The sequence below is a fragment of the Clinocottus analis genome, unplaced genomic scaffold (assembly GCF_023055335.1).
Source record: "Clinocottus analis isolate CAN_PGR_092001 unplaced genomic scaffold, fCliAna1.0.p SCAF_14, whole genome shotgun sequence".
Lineage (NCBI taxonomy): Eukaryota > Metazoa > Chordata > Actinopteri > Perciformes > Cottidae > Clinocottus > Clinocottus analis.
Window position 1 is genome coordinate 11,612,931 of NW_027175865.1, and position 22,323 is coordinate 11,635,253.

General features: G+C 42.3%; 1 protein-coding gene across 1 annotated transcript; it reads right to left on the reverse strand.

The window, feature by feature from the left end:
- Positions 1 to 22,323, reverse strand: hibadha (3-hydroxyisobutyrate dehydrogenase a). The gene is made up of 8 exons (XM_068575503.1): positions 22,203 to 22,323; positions 19,054 to 19,214; positions 18,673 to 18,782; positions 18,398 to 18,519; positions 7,656 to 7,789; positions 6,896 to 6,972; positions 2,103 to 2,259; positions 1 to 1,430 (listed from the first exon to the last, which is right to left on the reverse strand). The coding sequence occupies exons 1-8, from the start codon at positions 22,270 to 22,272 to the stop codon at positions 1,272 to 1,274; spliced, it is 990 nt and encodes a 329-aa protein (XP_068431604.1). The 5' UTR covers positions 22,273 to 22,323; the 3' UTR covers positions 1 to 1,271.

Genomic DNA, 22,323 nt, shown 5'->3' on the forward strand with positions numbered 1-22,323 from the left:
TACATGGAACATCTTGTATTTTTAGGCTACAGTGTGTCTGAGGATCTGTTTCACAGAGCAAAGACAAACTGTAGACACTAGTAATGCATTTTACTACAAAAACTGAAAGTCTAGTTAGATTTCTCCTCAACACTATGCAACAATATGTAATATACAATATGTACATTTGATCAGAGCCGAAGGAAACGTTCCTCGCTTACACACATGTCGTACAAGTTGAGAGAGACGGAGACAGAGAGACAGGAGAAATATGTGAGGAAGGACTTACATTTAGGTCAAAATGGGCAACAAAGTGCTTGAGAATGAGAATAACATTTTGTAGTGAACAGTATAAAATTCAAACAGCGTTGGTCACAGAATAATACTCCAGTGGTTCGATAAGCAGATGTAGATATCAGAGAGGACAGGTAAGGTCAAAGAGATTCTGTTACTGTATCAAAATGGCCCGGCACATCGCGCTGCGATGCACTCAGTGCAAAAATAACCCAATATATATAATCACAGTATTTAAATTAGCTTAAGTGGTCGATCCAGTGAGTGAATGAAAGTATGTATGCTGGCAACATGATTGAATGACACCATTTCCCTCTTTAAAACAGACAAATGTAAAAAAACAAGTGGACTTTGAGCCCACAGTGTGGCTGGTTTTGGTAACCTTACATGTAGTGCTGTGACTACTTTCTCCAGCAGAAAAACATAACCTAAACTCTCTTTAACATAATTCTCACTGCTATGTGAATCCTCTCTGTAGCTTGTGTTTTCTTTTCTGTCCTTTCATTGAAGAGGGACAGGTCAGCATCATTTGTAACAGGCAATAAGCACGAACCCGACAAAAGCATACTTAATCTTTAACCATCATGCAGTTATTACTAATCAATCATCTTGGAAAATCACATTATTTGCATTGGTACATATATACCAACAGTGCCTCTTCCTACCTGTCATTTTCCACTCTGGCCTCTCATTCCAGTCTAGGAAGAGAGTTGCTTTGTCTCTTGAAACCGATCAAATGTGGGTTTTAGCATTTCCCCTATGCAGAGGGACAGCCATGAATTGAAAATATGATTCAGCTAAGGCTATGACGGAACACGCGCCGACATACAGTATGTTAATTGGACCGCAAATCTGTGCCTGAGGGCAAGGCCTTTGTCTCTCCTGAGCATAGTAGGATAAGGGGCACTCGGGTGTGGGTGTGTATGTGTATGTGTGTTTCTGTGTGTGTGTGTGTGTTTATGTATGGTAACGTCACAGCCAACTGTGCTCCCCTCCATTCACTGTCCTTCCTCCTCGCGTAGGAATTGGAAGACGGATGAGAAGTCCTTGTTAGCGTAGCCGCGGGAGCACATGACTCTGAAGATCTGGTGGGCGAGGGAACCCAGAGGGATGGGTGTCTTAGTGTTGGTCGCAGTGTCTTGAGCCAAACCAAGATCCTAGAAATAGAGACACAGAGAGAAAGTGAGGTGTCAGATAGTTGGACTAACATTATAATACATTTTTTATTCTGGAAAAGGCTGGTATAAGGGACTGTAAGCAAGAAAGTGTTTAACCTAATTTTGTCAGATTTCTCAAGTGTGTGTGTTATACAAGCACACAGTACAAGCGTATTAATAGACACCCAGATTCACTAAATAATACACAGAAGCAAACTGACCCATACAGAGGAGCTAATGCAGTGACGGTAAAATTTAGTGGCACACTATAAGTCACAGATGGGTTGTAAAAAAGGAGTATCCCACAGACACCAAAGAACAGTAAAATGTGAGACAAAGTGAATTGCACGGTTGAGAGATAAAGAAAGAGAAAGAGTAGAAGCAGACAATTGAATGGCAACAACTTTGATAAATGATTAACCAGGTAATTTACCTTGGGGAACATACAAAACAAGCATGTACAGCTTCTCAATTGGATTGTGAATAAAGTTTTGATTGTTGGAAGGACTAAACAAGCAATTTGATGTCAACTTCGGTTGTGGGAAATTGCACGTGTATTTTTTATAGACTAGAGGGTAAGAAAAAAGCACCTTAATCAATCAAGTAAAAATTTCTAGTCCAGAGATTATGAGTCATTAAAAAAGTGACACATAGTCTTGGAGCAGGTTGTACCTTGGCCATGAGTGTTGTTCCAAAGCCGCCCTGGTAGTTGTTGCCTGAGGGGACTCCCTCCATGACGCCGGGGACTGGATTATACGTGTCGCTGGACCAGCAACGACCTGAGGACATGTTGAGGATCTGTGATAGCAGCTTGGGGTCCAAACCCAGTCTGGGAAAAGGAGAAGAGAAATATCAGTGTCTCTTTCTTACTTGGAAACAAAGGAATTCATGGGTAAATCATTGTCATAAAATGGTTAATCGGAATACATGTCTAAAGGATTATATTTACTGCAACACTGAAGACTCATGATGAGGTTGTGAGGAAAATGGGGGAAACTGTCGGTAGCGTTAGAATAGGAAAGAGGAATTATATTGAAACAGGGAGGAAATGGGACAGATAGGACATAATATCGCAGATTATGAAAGTCATTTTCAACATAGAGCAAAAAGCGGAACATGGAGAAAGATGGGTGTGGGGTGGCTGGTACTTATAGTGACCCCAATTGAACCTTATGCTAGGCTGTGACCATTCCTCAATGTTAATGGCTGAAGGCTTTGTAATGCTGGCTAATGCAGTATTGATGTTTAAGAGCACATCTATCCCTCATCATCCCTCTTTCATGAAAAAAGAAAGTAGAGGAGGAGGAGGAGAAGTGGTTAAGCAGCACACAGGAGCCATAAACATCCCTGTCACGTGAAGAAGTACGCTCTTACTTCTGCGGCCCCATTTTGCAACAACCCACTTTCATATACGAGAGGACACATCTCCAGACTACGACAAGAAGAGGCAAAAATTAAAAAAGGACAGACAGTAACAGAGAGGGAAACAAAGTGCCAACCATTACAGTAGGGAGGGTGTAACTATAACGTCTGTGTCGGTCTGTGTAGTGCAGCTTTGGTATATTAACGTTTAAAAGGCCAGTGTAAAGCGGACCACATCAAGCCCTGGCTGCCTCACTTCACTGTTACTTACAGGCCTGTAACTCTATTCTGCTCTCAATATGACTATTAAACCATCATAGGTCCTTAAGGCCAGCAGCCTCCCTCCCTCCCTCCACCTGGCTCTCATTCTGCCCTTACTACCACAGTTTTTATTAGCTGTCTACTAACTAATTAAGAATGGGAATTGCATTTACACTCTCTCCACGTCTCTCTCCCTCCCTTACCCTTCGCCTCTTTTGTGTCCACACTTATGTTTTTTTTTTCTTCTTTTAACAAACTGTTTTGGAAATGTGGCATAAGTGGCGCTTGTGTGCGTGTATGCGTGTGTTTGTAAACATGTGTTTTAGCTCACAATTATTTAATGGCAGTCTCGCTCATGATGGCCTTTTCAGTTTATGTCTGAAAGCATCCCTCGCCATCCTGCTCCTCTTCTCCTCTTCCTCCCCCTGTCCTCCCTGCTGACACCTCCCTGTCTGAGGACTCTGGGGGACATATGTTTGACATCGCACCCAAACCCCCCAGCTCTCCGCACACACTCGCACACACAAGCAGGCAGCCCCTCCCTGCGTTCTGGGTCAGCAGCTGAAAAGGTTACTGGCTGAGCTACAATAAAGCGCGTCCGAGCGCGCAGATCGTTTGTTATAGCGACCAGAGACGCTGACGGGGAGCTGTTGTCCTCTGTTAACGATAAATCAATGAAGTTCCCCTCCTGCTCCCATCACACACACACAGACACAACCAACCACTCACACGCATGGTCGTGGTTATTAGCTGACGCAGTGGTGTAGTTCCTTGCCTGCGGTAATTTGCGTGGAGAAGAGGACATGTCACGCTTTAACACGATTGACATGGATAAAAACCCTAAAGATACGAACGTGTTGCTGTGCGATTCCACTGCACATTAAAGAGATGTGAGCGTGAGAGGGATGAAGATAAGAGAGGGGGGGGAGTTATGTGCTGGGGAGTCGAGCAGGTGGAGTTCATTGCGATTAACTTCTCGTCCTCGTTTGATGCCACAGGAGAGGAAGCCCAACCCGTTCCCCATTTATTATTACATTAAAGAGCTAACGAGCACATACATATACACGCACACAAACACGCACACACGCACAAGCCTTTACTATCCCATTTATAAAGGCAACAAGCGTGTTTATCACCCAACTTTAATCTTCATCGGAACATATGCTCACAATTCATTTAAGTAGGAGAGATGTGTGTCTGTGTTCATGTTTGTTGTGGCAAACTACTTACGTCGCTTAGCACATAGGGTTGTGTGTTGCTTTGCCCTTTGTTCTTCTTATAAAAATTATAAATATGTGTGTTCCTACTCGAGACATGCATGTTCGTATGCATGAATGAGTGCAGGTACACAAGCGCGCAAGGTGAACTGGAAGCTGTAAAAACCTCATATCCCTTCTTGGGCCAGTCGCCTCTCTCCTCCTCTCCTTTCATCTCCATGTGCATCATTAAAAACACTGCTGCCTCTCTCTGCTACTGTCTGCCGCTTCTCATCTCCCTCTTCCACTGACTGCTCGGCTGCGTGCAGAAATTACAGCAGGCAGAAGAGAAATGAAGGGATTAAAAGAAAATAATAAAATGAGGAGGTACAGCAAATAGGGATGGGGAAGAAAACTCGAAAGAGAAGGGAAAGAAAGGACGGCAGACAGGCAGGGTGTGTGTGTGGGTGTGTGCATGTCTGTGTGTGCTCATAATTGTCATGCGTGGCCATTCCTTGCACTAAGAGAACGCCACGCTCTGTTGGAGACGGCCCGAGCTTCCATCTGAGATCAACAAATTAGCTCCAGGAACAGAGCTGTGTGTCTATGTGTGTGTGTGTGTGTTTTTGTGGAAGTGTCTGTATGTGTACAGGTAAGGGGAAACACACACATACACTTATTTGAAGAAAGGGCAGCTCTATCAGGCCCATGTACAGCTTGATAAAATGTTATTGCCGTTTCCCTGTAAATTGGCTGTGAGTGCTCAGTCTCCTTTGTGGCAGACTGTGTTGTGTGTGTGTGTGAGTGTGTCTGTACACATACGCCTAAGAGAGCGCCCTCTCTGCATAAGAGGCTGGGCCGCAATGCAGCATGGGAGATTTACGGGTGTGGGCTCTCTCTAAACGATGACAGTCTTTGTCAAACCCTATAATAAAGCCCCAGAGATTGGTTAGTAGAGGCGGGGGGGGGGGGGGGGGGGGGGCGGGAGGGTACATAGAAACACACCCACACAAAACTGAAAATGGGTCAGTTTTGCGTTTAAAAATAATAATTCACATTCAAAGTGAAGGGGTGCAGTATTTAGTATTCTGATCCATTTTCCCATATGTTATAATGTTGTGCACAGCAGAAGCTGTTGTAGTTTGGTCAAAAAATGCTGTCTACGGTGTCTGTGGATGCAAATCTGTGTGTCCAAGTGTGTGCGTGTGTGTGTGTGTGTGCACATGTGTAACAGAGACACTGTGGCAATGTGTAAATCTGTGTTGCTCCCTTAATGCCTCCATATTTCAGAGGCCTTGTGGGGGGATTTATGTGCGACTGCTCATGCCAATTTTCCTCCTCTGTCTCAGCACAGATAAATCAGCAGCACTAACACAGCTGCACTGTGAGAAGAGCAATACACACACACACACACACACACACACACACACACACACACACACACACACACACACACACACACACACACACACACACACACACACACACACACACACACACACACACACACACACACAGACAAACTGGGTGCACCCACCATTTATGTTGCAAAACCCATATAAACACATAATAGTATCACGATGAAAAGAGGAAACAGTCTATTATTGACAGGGATATATATAAATGAAGTAGATAATACATTCACACTTCTAAAAAAGGTGAAAAACTAATTTGATGGCTCATGTAAATTAATTCATGTGGGGAATAACTGATGTGTAGGCCTAATTTCCTCACCCCACCAACAAGGGAGATTCTGAAGGGAGTCTGCATTATAATGAGATTTGGATGCTAAGATGCTTGTTTTGCAACTATCGAGCATTGTTGAATCCTTATGTGAGCCAGATATTTCAGGAAATATCAAACGGTTTTGAATAGACAAAAAATGTCATATCCCATAATTCTCAGTCGTTGTGTCATGATGAACGAGAGGATTTCTAGTCAGTGTTCAGTGGCAGGGTTATGACAGCATACTGGTGAGAGCTCAATCAGCAGATGTAAATCTGAGTCTGTGGCTCCACCCCCTCATCCATCTCTCTCTCGCAGAAGCGGCCCTGACTCAAGGCTGGGCTGACCCCTTTGCACTTCCATAAACTACACACACACACGCACACACACGCACACACACACACACACATACACGCATTGTTTCAAATCTGTATTGAAGTAGTAAATGACTGCCACAGTTACAGCCATATCACTGGTATAGTTGTTTTTACAGTGACGGCTGTATCTAAAGGGCTAGGTCGAAATTCATCATGGCTAAAATGTAGAAGAAGCCTCAAACGTGCCACTTTTAAGTTCATGGTGATTATAACCCAATGTCTATATTTGTCGATGCTCAACATCCTCATATGATGTATTGAACAGCTGGTTTTCAAATATAATTACACCTTACTGGGCTACATCTAGACGTGAACAACATATTGTGATTACCAGCTCATATTCCGTTTCAGAGCTTGCCTGGAATACGTTATATCTACTTTTAATAGCCCACTCACAGGTTTTCTCTGTGTCATCATGTCTGTGCTCTCCCACTAACTGTTACAGCTACATTCACCTTTCCCATGTAAATCTAGTGTTACATCCTCACTTTTCCCTTCAGGATAACAGGTATGGAAGAGCTTAACGCAGCATTGGTGACAATACCTGATGCCAAGGTTCATGGTCTCTGCGGTCCCAATCATCCCGATGGCCAGGAGCATGTTGTTGCAGATCTTTGCTGCCTGAAGCAAATGTACGAGATAGCAGCAGAGGCATTTTTACTGCGTGTATATAAGGAGGTTTGCAAGGCAACACATTAAAGAATGTACATTTAAAAAGGTACTGTTCATTAGACATACAACCAAATGATCCAGCTATAGAACAGACTTGTGAATATGTGGCTCCATGAGGAAATATTTTACTTGGACATTTTGAATGAACATTCCTGGATTAGTTAGGCAAAATCTTTATTTTGTACGATTTATTTACTTTAAAACAAATTGCAGTTTAATAATCAGGTGCTCTGGACCAATAGTTCCTTATGTTTCAGAGGCTTTTGTGAAGCACAATCTAAAGTTGAAGATCTCTATGAGTTATCAAATTGTGGGTTTAATGGTTTTCTGGGATCTAGAATCGATTCCAGACAAAATCAATTTCATACCATTTTACTATAATGTCATTCATTTCTGATGAGTTACTCTGCATGAATGATAACAAAATTGGGTTTTTATTTTTTTTTAATAAAAAACACTAATTAGGGATGTGCATATGGCTAAGTGTGCGTACAGCACGTGTTTAAGTTACTACAATAAGTGAGATCTTGAGTGTGTGGGTGAAAATGCAGTGTATGTCATGCACTCTGAGTGTGTGTGTGTGTTTGTGTGTGTGTTTGTGTGTGTTTGAGTGTGCATGCACGCTTCTTTACCTGTCCACTGCCAACCTGTCCACAGTAGACAACGTTTGCGCCCATGCAGGTGAACAGCTCCTTCGCAGCGTTGTATTCCTCCTCCACTCCACCAACCATGAAGGTCAGTTTGGCCAAGCTGGCAGCCCCAACACCTAAACACAAAACACATGTTCAAACTGAGTGATGATGGTTACTGAGGTGAACACATAGTGTGCTTGAGTCATTCAACATATGCATCCCTAATCTGAAATAGTTCAACGCTACTGGGACGCTACTTTGACAGAAAAGTACATATCTATCTATCCATCAACCCAGACTTGTGGACCTGCAACCCTCTGCACAATGTAGACAAGGTTGAAGAGTAACTGAGCAACTAAACAGGTGTATGCAACTAAAATGTATGGATTCGCCACACAAAAGAACATAATATATCAACCACTTGACTGTTTCAACACTGTCTAAAAGGTCAGCTGTGCACTTCTCTCCCTCTGTGTGTGTGTGTGTGTGTGTGTGTGTGTGTGTGTGTGTGTGTGTGTGTGTGTGCGTGTGTGCGTGTGTTTGTGTTGGACTCATAGCGGGACAGGCGTGTTAAGTAGTGGTGCACCAGAGGGACAGAGGTATCTTTAAAAGCCGATTGTTGCCATCATCTTCGGCACAACCCTCGTGGGAGCCCTTGCCTTTTGTCCTGCCGCCCTTACTCTCTCTTTCTCTCTCTCTCACACACACACACACACACACACACACACACACACACACACACACACACACACACACACACACACACACACACACACACACACACACACACACACACACACACACACGGACACTAACAGCTGTGCCTGAGGCCAACCCCCCTCATGGGGGTATCAGTGACAGGCGTGAGGGGTAATTAACTTTACACTTTATCATGTTCAATTAGGCGTCCCTCCCCATGCCTGATGGCTTAAGGAGCGTGCCATGTTGTGGGAGGCAACCTCACCCCCACTCGCCCACTCCACAGGGTCCTTAATGCAGAAGTAACCCCTTTTCAGCTCCTGGGTTGGACCCAGCCGGCCTGAGCCTCCTCTGCAATGGAAGTGTCTCTTTAATGCTTCATTGATTGGCCCAAACATTAGCACAATTAAATCTGCTCTGCACAGACTGTACACACAAACACACACACACACAAAATAAAAATAAATGTTTCTGGTGGCTAGAAAAAGACTGATCACTGCTACAATTTCACCAGTTCTTGACTAAGGTAATCTGTTCTGTATGAACACATTTGCACATTGTTTGCTAGATAATGCATCACACAGGACACTGAAATTTGTTACAAATTGTAAATTCCTCACTCATCATTGTGTGCTTTACGCTAATCTTTTGTTGGCTTAATCACTGGTACTTGTATTTCTGAGTGAACGCTAATTATGGTAAACAGACTTGTAAAGTTGTTGTAGTACGATCATACAAAGCACTTTTTAAATGTCATTCACCCATTCATACTCACACTCTGATTGAAGGATGACCCGCTCTACTACTGAGCTACAGTCACCGCTCATCATACATCTGCGCTTTTATTTCACTGAAACCCAACGTTATAGTGGTAGTCTGAGATTACAAGATGTGGTCTTGTTGTTTGTTAATGGTGCATGGACTGAACTGGGAAATACATCTTTTCTGTGATTTTCTCCCATTACCTGGAATAGCCTTTAAAAAGACCTTCCACAAAGTCTCAGCCTAATTTTAAACCTCTTATGATTTCCTTCATGTTTTCTTTAGGTTATTCTTGTTGCCTTTCACATTTTATACTGCTGTCTCAGCCTGGTCGCCCTTGTAAAAGAGATTGTTAATTTCAATGGCGCTTAACTGGTTAAATGTGGGTTAACTAAATCAAAATAGATAATGCTGACCTCACACACAATACTTAAAAAAGTGATGCGGAAGTCAAAAGGCTGTGATCGTGCATGCAAAGTGACAGACTTTTCAGTTCTCCAAAAAAAAAGAGAGAATGAAATAGAAAGGGAGGGAGGGAGAGTTCAAATGTCTCTTTAGGGTGTCGTCTGGCTCTAATGAAAGGCCTCTTAATAGTGAAAGCCTAATAATGTCAGTGTTAATAATTAAAAGGGACTTACTCGGGACAAAACAGCTGAAATCACATTATCAGACTTCACTGCAGAGGAGAGAAAGAGACTTACCGTATATTTATATGTCCCATAAACATAAATATACATCTATTTTCACCCTCCCCCTTATTTAATTGGCTGTTCTTTTGTCAAGTGTATGATGGCGCCCGTACCACCACACTGTATATGCGTGTGTGTTGTGTGAGTGTCAGTGTTGAGCTGTCAGCAGGTCATTAGGGCCACATAATGAAGCCCAAAGCCCACGCTGCGGCAGCTGCCTATGGACCATGGCAAACACACGCTCAGCATAAGGCTGCCACACACACCAATCATACACACATATGGTTCAGCGACCATGGACCTGATAGATTTAGCCCGTTCTTGTTACTTTATATTGTCTTTTCTAATCTCTTTGAGTCTAGTTTAGTTTCACATAATGAAGTGTTTTGATTTAGTGGCAGAATAGCTTGGAGATTGTTGGACATTGTCTATTTGACCAAATAGCTTCATCACAGTCCTGTTAACTGTCTGTACTATACAGTGCTGAAGCAATCATAACATTTTTTTTTTGTCAATGCCAACGTAAATTTCAGAAAAACAATAGATAAATAATAACAACTCATTTAGAGTTGTTTTTTTACATTGGTTGTAAAGATTTGACTCATCCTATCACTTCTTATGTCCTACATCTTGTTTACTAGTTTCCAAGCTTCAAGCTGAGCTTCAAACACAAACACAGAGCGAGCAGTGTGACAACTCTGCTGGTTCATTAGGGGAGATCACTGTTCGCGGACGACTAAAGAGGAGATTATTGATAACACAGTCAACGTGCTGATCAATATATCTCACTAAGAAGAGAAACAATAAGAGGGAGGAGAAAGAAGAAGAAGAGACAAAAGAGAGAGTGAGAGCGAGAGCGAGAGAGAGAGTGAGCAAGAATTGGAAAGAGAGAGATGTAGAGACAACAGCAGAGAAGGAGAACGATCTATCTTTTTCTACCTCCCAGACTCCTCCCAACTCTCCCCCCTCAAATTAACTAATCACCCATAATAAGCGCTTATGATCTGTAGTGGATTTCTATAGGTAGTGACACCGGGATGATGGAAGATCCTTGTTGGTGGAAGAATAACACATCATTATCATAACAATGTGTGTGTGTGTGTGTGTGTGTGTGTGTGTGTTGGGGGGTGAGTCTGTTAATTGTGCACGGGCAAAAGTGCATTTGTGTTGTGTAAGTCTATGATAGTGTCTATGTGGTTTGTACACTTACACGTGTGTGTGTGTGTGTGTGTGTGTGTGTGTGTGAGTGTGAGAGAGAGAGAGAGAGTGTGAGAGAGAGAGAAGGAGGGGACATCCCGTTCTCGGACTGGTCCTGTCAGAGACGGATTAAAGAGGAATCCTAATGAGGCTTCCTGAGCGCCGGGCCTGCCGGCTCATCCATCCCAGCGGGAGTGACAGTCCTGGATCGTTAGCACTGCACAACTACACAACGCCCCCTGGGGGGGAGGGACAATGTGTGTGTGCATGTGTATGTGTGTGTGTGTCTTAGGGTGGGGGGCACCTTTGATAGAAGATAAGGAGTAGTAGAGGAGGGATGGAAATACTAAGAAAACTTCCAAAAGAGATAAAGTTATATATATATAGATAATGCCAGTCCAAATGTTACTTCATAAATATATCATATACTTTTACCAGAGTGCTATAGACACCACACACTGCCCCCTCTTTCAGGGAAAAAAAGGCTGCAGATTTAGGATTAAGACAAACGTGCCAATCTAATGTCTAGCAGGCGATGCTGACTTGGGAAATAGTTCCCTTGGGAAAATACCACCTCTCTTCTTGGTCACTTTCTCTCATCCAGCTCCAGGACACAAGTTTTGGGCAGTAAAGTCGTGGGTGCCCACCTCCTCACCCCTAAACCCAAATATTCTCAGAGCATGCTGAAGCTGGCTGGACTATTAATGAGCCACTCTGTGGCTTTTGCTCTGCAGAGTGAAAAGGTTTGGAGAATGAAAGTGGCTCCGACAATATGTTGTATGATGATGATGATGTATGAGGCAACACACTGTATATATGTGTCTGTGTGCATTTGTAGTTGTGTGTGGCCCGAGCAAGTAAACTTCCACTTAATTAAAGACACATACAGGCATCTCCTTCATCTGATCTCCTCTATTAACAAGATTCAAGTCATAAAGCAGGCAATCAAGCACCATCAGGACAGATGCTCGGCAGCAGGTTTAGATGACAGGCATCAACCATGAACATAAGAGGGTGCGACTGGTTATGTGAAGGCAAAGGAAGATCAGAGAAACAACTTTGGTTTGGCCTGTTTGTAGTGAACACTCAATTCATTAGCACTTCTTTCATTACACATGGAATAATCAACCAAAGCAATTCATGACAGACTCATAACCTCTTAAACGTGGGCTCTTTTTTGAAGTGGTGTGTATATGTGCAAAGTAAGTGTGAATGTCTGTGTACATGTGCATGCAGTATCAGTCAGTGTGTGGGTTCCTGTGTATATGTGTGTGTGTGTGTGTGTGTGTGTGTGTGTGTGTATAATAGGGACAGGTGCAGATCCCAGAGCCAGCAGCCAATAAGACGTCAGTCGGAGCTTCTGAGGCCGTGTCTTGAAGTTACGAGCCGCATGTAAACCAGTAGGAACATTTTATTGGTGGTGGGTTTAAATTAAACTACATTTGTGACTATGAGGCTACGCAAACACAGTCATACACACACAAACACACACACACAAAAGGGGTGTTCCCAGAGTTTGGTAATGAATGACGCATTTGACAACGAGCCACAACCCAGCTTTTTTCTCCCAGTGAGTATACAGACAAACACTCTCAGTAAAAACCTATTATATCATTAGAACTCTTTCAAACACCCCATTTCCTAAATGACAATGTAACTGTTCTTACTTCATGAACAATAGGAGGGATTTAGGGATATGTCTGATTTTACGTCACACGTTTAAGTCCAAATGAAGATCTTGCAAACAAACTCTACGTACGACAGTGCTTGCAAGTTTTTAAAGTGTATTCCCATGTCAAGTTTTGGCTTGGCTGAATAAAATCATTAATTCATACAGAAAAGAGCCTTCACACCTAACAGCCTTGAGTCAATGCGAGTTGACTGCTTGCAGTGTAAGCCAGTGGGGGTAGGTTGTTTACATGCCAACAACGCAGCATCGTGTGGTCCGCCATTATAATTACACCCCAGGGCAGATCTTTTTCTCAAACAAATTAAAAAACCCAAAAGTCCCCGTAAAAAGCGTAACGGATACCGAGTGAATGCATGAAACAAAAAGAGGGTGTGTGTTTACTAAAGTCGCTGCTCACACACGTTAAAAAAAAAATTTAAAAAAAAATCAGCACACTTTCAACAGTTTATCTGCCAACTTTGCTAATGTTCCTCCGTTATGTTAAAAACAGACTCTTTATCGGTTTTAGTTAACGAGCACAGAGCCATGAGAACTGATCCGGCTCACAAACACTCCATGAGAACATCGACTGGAGAAAGTTTTGGTTTTGGAAAAACTTCTTCCAGAACGGAAGAAGATTTAATTCAGCTGAGAGCGTCAACATAGTTGTATATAAATGTTACAACCGCTTTAACGGTTTAGTTTGCAATGCCTGTCCATTGACCAGGCCAGCCCTCATCATCATCATCATCATCATCATCATCATCATCATCATCATCATCATCATCATCGGCTGTAACTGCTCTATTCCGGAGGGGAGAGGCTGGTCAATGTAGGTGATACGGGATGGCGGGAGCAGGAAAGGTCCACAATCAATCCTCTCTCTGGCCCAATGAGACTCATCTAGGAAGAAGCAAGTTAATAATGATCTCTAATTAGGCCGCTAGAAGGCTGAGACTGAGACACACACAGGAACTACACACACTCAAACACTTGAGGTGCAGAAACTGACCTTCATACAGACAGAATGCTAATTCAGTTTTAGGTGAGTGACATGCAGTGTGACGTTTCGGTAACATTTGACAGACTTTTTTTGTCCAGCTCATACGCCAGCTTACTATTTGTCTGCAGACGCGCGCACACACACACACACACACACACACACACACACACACACACACACACACACACACACACAACAGATGACATACGAGGAGAGATGTGAGAGCCAGTCCCCAGCTGCTGTGGGTCTCCCCCCATCTGGAGCATGGGCTGGAGTCCCCCCGTCACCACCCCTCCATCACCAGCATCCCTGGTCACTCTACCGCCCTACACCCTCCCTCCCATTCACTCTATGTCACTAGAACCCGTCAGTGAGAGGCTTGTTATGCTAATCTAGTCTTTGGACGCTCTCTAGTACTGGTAAGCCATCAACTTGACAGACTGCGACAGCACCACCCCCGGCCCATCCAACCTGATTCCTTAACGCAGTGTCAGAGAATTGTCACTAACCTCCACTAAACTGCCCTCAGGGCTTTTCTGCTTGTTCCTCTCCACACATACCAGTGGCAGGTTGCATAAGCACAAGTTAGACTGGCCTGTGTTTTTGCTACTAAGTCCACTATACTTGCTTTATTTTTCTTTCATTTAAAAATGGAAGAAAATCTCAATTGACTGCTCAGTAGAGAGTCAACATTGGTAAAGGATCATTAAGCAGGGAATAGTGAATGGGTGGACAAGGGGGGTGATTTCAGTTCTGATGACAAGTAACATTTTACAAGAGTTGCAACTATTAGTTCCTTCATTGATTAGTTGATAAACAACTTGGCAACATCACCTCAGACTTAAGCAAATTGTGGCCTCTTTTACGATTGTTAGACGTTTTAATTGTTAGCAGCAGCCTAAGTTAATACTTTGTGATTTAAGTTTGTTTAACAAACAAAGACTTTTTTGGCAACAAAACAATTCCTTGGCAAAAGATTTCTGGTTTTTAATCAATAAATCTGTTCAGTCACTATCGTCGAAGGAGGTAACAGAATGGGGATCGAGCCAACGGCACACTGATACAAGTATTGCGCTATTTATATATTTGCAGTATTACAAATGGGGGTCTGTGGCAACGTTCCCGTAAAAAGTTATTTTTAATTCAAACCGAACATTTGCTATTGCTGCAGCTTCAAATTGAAAGCATGTAACTGGTAAAAGACGAGTTGACTTTGAATATGATGCAGTCACAGGAAATGCAATGCGTTTTCCAGCGAGTTTCACACTGATCGCTATTGTGGTTCAAAAATGCATCGACAAAACCAGACAATGGTCATTTAAAAAAACAATTGACACTGTATCAGTTTGAAATATTATTGCCAGTGATGAAACATAAACAACTTCCTTCACTGCTTCCAAACTCATGCTGTGTGCAGCATAAAATCAGATTACGGTTGCTCAAAAAATGATGGATAGACATTCAAGAATGAGTTTTCCAATGCTCAAATGATGTTGATGTACAGCGTTGGGCAACGAGTAAACTACAACCTAATCATGGATTCTGAATTTATCTCAACACTGATGTCCTGTGTGCCTCGAGGGAGAAACAGGGTCTATATCAGTCAGCAAAGAAGTGGATTGGTAGCGTTGATTGACGAACAAACTGGTGGCAGCGTTGGTTTCAACAAGCTCCTACAGGCTGGAGGATGACGTTCTAACTGTCGGCAAATGACACACTGCAACTCTCGGGCTTCAGTTGATGTGGTATGGATATGATTAGAGTGGTGTTGAGACTCAGCCTAAAGAGGTAGTTAGCTGAGGATTATAAGACCTTGCAAACAAGCAACATTAGCCTGAGTGCCCGTGGTCCCACAACGGCTAAGCTCCTTCTTGCTTTCATTTGCACCGATAGCCGACTTTCCCAGCGCTGGGAAATAACACAATGAAAGGTTTTTAGGGCCTTTTTTAAAGCCATCGTCCGTTAGCAATGTGGCAGCCCACCATGGGCACACAGACACAAACACAGGCATCCTGGGTAATTACTGCTAACGACCCTGCTGCTTGTTAGCCAGACCTCCTATTTTTGCCATCACTGTGCCAACACCCTGGGCCTGTGACATCAGAGCTTGTTTTGTTGTGGGTCAACTTTGCATGCGGACGCTTTTAATGACACCAGACAGTGGTAGAAGTGTGTGTGTGTGTGCAAGCAAATGTTAGCATGCCTGACGAACCGGTGTCTAAGCTAATATAAGTGTGTCTATGCAGCAAAGTGTTCTCAACGCTCTATGGACATTTGTGCGTGTGTGTGTGTGTGCGTGCGTGTGTGTGGGAGAGGGGAGGGGGGGCCAGGCTAAAGCCAAGAAATTGGTCAACGTGCAAGAATGGAACCAAGCAAGATGCCCATGAGAAGAAAGTGAAAGGTTTTTTTTGACTCCGCTATTCAGATCCCAGGGTTGGCTGCCAAACCCCAAGTGACGCACACAACATAGACACACACACACACACACACACACGCACACACACATTTCTGTGTAAAATACGCCACCAATAGGATTAATTTTATCTCAAAAGAAAAGTCTTAAATAAAAAACAAAAATAAATGCTGAAACCACAAAAAGAACAGACTATGTGGAGTGTATTGTTCTCCTCAGTGAACAAAATGTAAAACATTTGTACAACATGTGTATCCAACAGATATAATGACAGGAAATTAATATATATATATATATATATATATATATATATATATATATATATATATATACATACATACATACATACATACATACATACATACATACATACAATGCCAGCTAGAGTATTGAAGTAATTTATATTACCTTATTGTTATATTGTGTTTAATTTGTAGACATACAGTTTTAATAAGAGAACCATTAAAAGCTGAGCTGCTGTTGCTCTTACACACACATACAGACACACAAACCTCATGAGGATGCCAATGCCCTATTTGGGTAGGGTGCCATCTCCTGGTTGGAACAGAACATGTAACCTCATATCTTACCCAGAGATGTGGAAAGTGGAGGGATATGAGGTCTCTGCCATTTCCCATGAAGTTGCCACATGCGGAAAATACTAATTCACAACCTGTATAACCTGTATGTCGTCAAAGGGTCACACCATCACCGTCGAGTACCATTCCCTATAGCGCAGAGTGGGGCTGAATGTCTGACTATGTGAGTTTGAAGGCAGCAATTAACCATTTATTTTCTCATCAATCAATTGGTTTCTTCTCTTTTTTTTTTACATTAATTGATTATTTTTTTAATCTATAAATTACTTGTTTTGTCAGACCAACCGTTCAAATCCCCAAAATGTTCCATTTACAATGATATTAAACTGTTCAATAGGTACGTCTGCTTCATAATTTACTTTAATTGATGATCACATTTTTTTTTACAGATTCTCAAAGAATTGTTACTTTTCAGCTGAGAATCTTCTCGTATTGATCACTTAACTCGCTGATGCACTCATGGATCTGACTTACCGATGTCTCGAGCTGACATGGGTGGGTGCGTGCATGCAGGATGTGTGCATGTGTCTGCAGAGCTAGTTGAAAGAGGCCAGAGGTAGCAGGTAAATCATTGGTCATCTCAGGCTAGTAAAAGAGGCTTACTTAAGTGACAGGAGAGGAAGAACCTTCACAGAGGGCCGAGCACACACACTGTGCACTGTCTATAGTATGTAAACAGTTTGTGTGTTAAGGGAGAGTAACAGGTTTAACGCTCTGATCTCGGTGAACGCAGTCAGTCTGTTCTGCAGACGCCAGCTGGTAAACATGCACGTGTGGGCCAAGTCTGTGTTTGTATGGGCGAGGTAGGAAGCTGCAGTTTGTGCATTGTGCATGAATTAAAGACTGTGCAACAAAAAGCAAATAACATATTATCAGAGTTAGTAGTCACATGTGCAGAAGTGCCAGGATGTTGCTGCATACTTGAATGACCTGAATGTGCATGTGTGAGAGTGTCTGTATGTATGTGTGTGTGTGAGAAAGAGAGAGAGATGGACAGCTTTACTGCAAAGCGTCCCCTTCATGTCTTATCTCCCTCCTTTCCTCTCCTCTCCTGCACTCCATGTGAGGGCAGATTCTCTCCTCTTTATGACTCTTTATCTAACATGAAAGGCACTAACATGGGATACCCGCCATTACGGCTCCATCAACATGAAAAGCTCTGACACGGGATTCTCCACTGCGGCTCAGCCCATTAAGGATGACTGGTGATCCTGTGCTCTGTCAAGAAGCCGTCACAAGCAGACAGAACCAACATAATGAGGACTTAAAACCTAACCTTGCCTTTAAGACCCCTGGTCAAAAGCAGCAATAAAACCTCAAGAGGGCACCTACTGGCTGGCCCGCTCAATAATTACAAGCCATGTCCGAGCACTAACCCAACAGGTTCATAGTTTAGATATACAAAAGAGTGTAAGATAGTTCAAAAGTAAGGCTGAGGGGGTCAGAGGCCTAACACAGTCAATGGTATTCTCAAATGAACAAACTAGCAGTCTGATTTAACTTTTGATGCCACTCACACCTTACTCTCAATTACTTTTATAATGCCTGACCATTGGTAATGGTCTTAAAGAGAAAAAGAAAGCATGTGATGCCTTCAGACAGCTTGCATGGTCAAAAAGATCCAATTACAATGATCAAGCTACATGGAATAACAAAATCAAGCATGCAGAGATGGACTTTGATGACAGTATTTCAAAAAGGTGCACATTACCTCCTGACACTGGAGCATCCATGAACACTGCACCCATCTTCTCTGCAGCTACTGCCATCTCTCTTGAGACAGCAGGGTCGATGGTGGAGGAGTCAATCAACAGTGTTCCCTTCTTCACCTTCCTGAAGAGGGCAAGACAAAAAAAATGTACAGTGCAGATAAACAGTTTTGTGTGGGTAAGCCTATCTCTTTGTTCATTAAACATGCTGCAATTGTGCTGTTTCTTTGTTATAGTATAGTAGGTGCAGGTTGCATTAGTGTCAAAGGTGACTTACTTGAGGATGCCATTTGGGCCCGTGTAGACTTCAATGACGTTGGGACTGGAGGGTAGCATTGTGAGGATGCGGTCTGCTTTCTCTGCCACCTCTCCGGCAGAGTCTACTACCTGAATATTGGAGTATTGATTGCACAATATCATTACATCATCGACACAAAAAAAACAACCTTTATCAACAAATTGGATGTAAGAGATCTCTTTTCTATGACAACCTGTCAGTTCAGAGGCACAGAAAACTGAGTTCTAAGAATAGATGGCAAAAGCTTGTGTGTAATCTTGGCCGATTTGGCCTGTTTAATGTCAAATGTTATATGTTTTATATTTTGTACAATCTATTAAATGTTCAAAGGTCGATATGTGGTGACTGACTGAGTGTTACCTGGGCACCGAGGTCCTGCAGCTCCTTGCATGACTCAGGGAAGACATCAGTGGCAATAACAGGATAACCGTTTCTTAACAGGTTTTTGGCCATGGGGCTGCCCATGTTTCCCAGACCAACAAACCCTATTGGTGTTTTTGAGGCCATTGATCGTGTTGACACTGAGGGAGAATGACAAAGACGCTTTCAGAGGTGTGAGGAAAATGTGAGACTTGTTATTTAGTTGAAGTCCAAAGTAACACAAGCACATTACAATCCTCATTCTAATTCTCAATATAAAACACATTGCTTGACTCTGCTTGCCTAACAAAGGCAAGGTAAGTTTATTTCACTCTTTTCAAATACACAAAGTATTCAAAGTGCCTGAACATAAACATACAATAAAGGCAGGATCCCTTTCCACCATGAGTAGTGCTATGAAAAACATGGGCAACTATGGCTAATGACTTTCAGATCAAACGACAGGGATAAGCAACTGAACTGATGTCCTTATATTTTCCAGAAGGAAATGCTCTACCGCAAATCAGAATCAGTAACAACAAAGAAAATCTTTCCGATGTAGCTTACGACCAGGTTTGGGCAGTCTGGCCAGGCTATTAAACACTGCCTGCTCAGTCAAGGTCCAGCCAGTTTAACGATACTTAACTAAGTGGAAACTCTGGCAATGAACCAACCAGACTACAACAACAGGATTAGGTCTGGTTAGTGAAGCCCAAACAAAAAGCCGACATACAATTTGACCAATCCTTCAATATATACAGTAGATACCACATTGCTATTATTCCAGGGATGATACACTTCTCAAATCCACCAAGACAATACACTAAAATAACTAGGGTTGCAAAGGGGCGGAAATTTCCCGGTAAATTTTGAAAAAAAGAAATGTGCCTAAGTTTTTTGCAAAAGCATATAACAGGGAACTTAAATGTTGTTGAGAACAAGACGATGCACGCCTAGCTCAGCTGGACCCTGAATGCAGCTGGTTGGGAACATTGTTTGCCAGAAACATAAACATAAAACATTCTGTTGTTTTTGACGTTTTTGTCATCAGTGTTGCCTCTGAATGTTTCAGCCCGATGCCTGGCAAGTGTGAGAGCGCCGAGTTGAGTAGAGGCCAAGAGCGGTATTGGAGACAGATAGAGATTCTTTTACAGCTGCAACATATTGAACAAAATAACTGAACTAGTTCATTTTTTGGAGCTGTAAACTTAGTTCGAAATTTTGAATTATGGACTATGAACTGAACGAGTTCATGTAGAAAGTGAACTTTCCCAACACTGTTTGTCATTAGCATATTGATTACTTGGTAAACTGAAGCCATGTTCATTTTAATACTAAGTGTATTTGTATACAGTAGACTTTTTACAGCAGTGAGAGTAGGACATATGTATGTCCACACAAAAGTACACCATCACCTCGATTATTCGCGGCTTTCGGAATGTCAAAAAAGTCATTTTTAAAAGTTGGATTATAAATGTTTGCATGCATGTCTGCTTATGACAAGGTTAATACAGTTAAATTACCCCAAAATTTCCAGTTAATTCCCAATAATTCCCAATAGTTCCCAACAGTTCCCGTATATTCCCTGATAATTCCCGTGGAAAGTTTCCAACTTTGAATATTCCCGGAATTTTGCAACCCTAAAAATAACCAAAACAAATGTCTCTAGGTATTACTTACTTTGCATATAGTAAATTTTATCCGAATGACACACCAACATCTAGTAAGATGACTATAATTGCATGATCAATGAAATAAAAACAACAACAACTGAACATACGTTTCTTTCAAAACGGATATGTATCCTGTCTGTTTTGCAACACTGCAGTCCATAGTTTTTCATCACACCCATTTCTCTAATCTGAGTTTAAGACAGAAATGATGTCAAGCTCACAAAATACATACAAAGTCCAGAAACTGTAACATGTCCATCGAATACTTTTTTCCCAAGTTAAAATATGATAGATGTTCCTTTTTCAAAGCAGCACTCAAATATGGGACATATAAGTCAAGATGCATAGCCTAATATGGCATTAATGGGGCACTATTTGTGCTAGATTCTAATTATCAACATTTACGCACAAGTGGCATTCAACATATTTAGGCTGGTCATTTATTTTGTTATCTAAAGATAGAAGAGTTTGCTGAATCTGATGTGGTAACCTCACATGAGCTCAGAGAAAGGGGAAAAAAGGAGGAGAAAGTCTTTGTTCAGTCCATTACAGCACGCCTGGCCACTAGTTGAGTCTATCTATCATATAATACTAATAATATGATTTCATATTTTCACACCAATGTCAGTCAATTTGAAGTGGCTGCTGGGCATTCCTTTACAGTGGACTTTAAAACATGCTGTGCAGGATCTGGACAAGACCATCTCTGCATTGAAAAAAGGTAGAACTAGGGAAAAAGGAAAACACCACATTGAAAACACCACATTGGGGCCTTTGGAGGATGGTCCTTCACAGAAATGATTCCTGTAAACTTGATTAACCACTAAAATGCAATACCAGGATTCATGGAAGAAAACGGTTGTACCTCACTATTTTCACAACAGTGGGGTACATGCAGTGAAGAAAGGACTAGTGTAACTGTAATAAGTGCCCCCTAGATTTCAAGTACCATCTTAGGAACATTCAAATTACTAACCACTGCTATCAGAAAACATAGCTGTGTAGCATTGCAGGAGGTGTTTGCATTCAGGTGTGCACAGAGTCGGCGTTGTGCTAATCCAAGGCTAATGCATGTATGTAATGAAGAACTCATTGTTGCACTGAGATTAACGACACCTTAAACAGACTAACATATGCAGAACCCAGTGCAGATCTCACTACCGAACTCGGGAGATCACAGTCAATTAACCTCAGCTTGTTACTGGCTATTGCTTCACATTGCATCATGCTCATGTACATTAAGCACATTGTGCAACACGCTGCATGACTGAACAGCACACGGCAGGTGGTCTACTCAGGGACATTGTGTCCACTGTTACACTTTACTGGCACAAGCAGCAAGTATTCACATATTATTCACATTGCTAACGTGCTAGCTAACAGGCTGGAGCAGAGAATGTTGCGCTTTTCTTGATCCTCTCAAACACAATGAACAGGACGGCACAGGGAAGCTGACGACATAAACGTATACGTTACCGAAAGCAAAGTCGACATGCTTATTCCACCGTAACAATACATTTCGCGACCCTCTAAACAACGCAGCCATGCTTCTTTCCCCTTGACCTCAGCGTACAGTGACAGCTGTCAAGCCAGGAAA

Excerpts from the sequence above, each read along its gene's own strand:
- hibadha (XM_068575503.1), bottom strand. The coding sequence starts at position 22,272 with ATGGCTGCGTTGTTTAGAGGGTCGCGAAATGTATTGTTACGGTGGAAT. Across the intron at positions 7,790-18,397 it reads GGATGCTCCAGTGTCAGGAG|GTGTTGGGGCTGCCAGCTTG; the intron begins GTAATGTGCACC and ends TTTTGTGTTTAG. Across the intron at positions 2,260-6,895 it reads ACCATGAACCTTGGCATCAG|ACTGGGTTTGGACCCCAAGC; the intron begins GTATTGTCACCA and ends TCCTTTTCCCAG.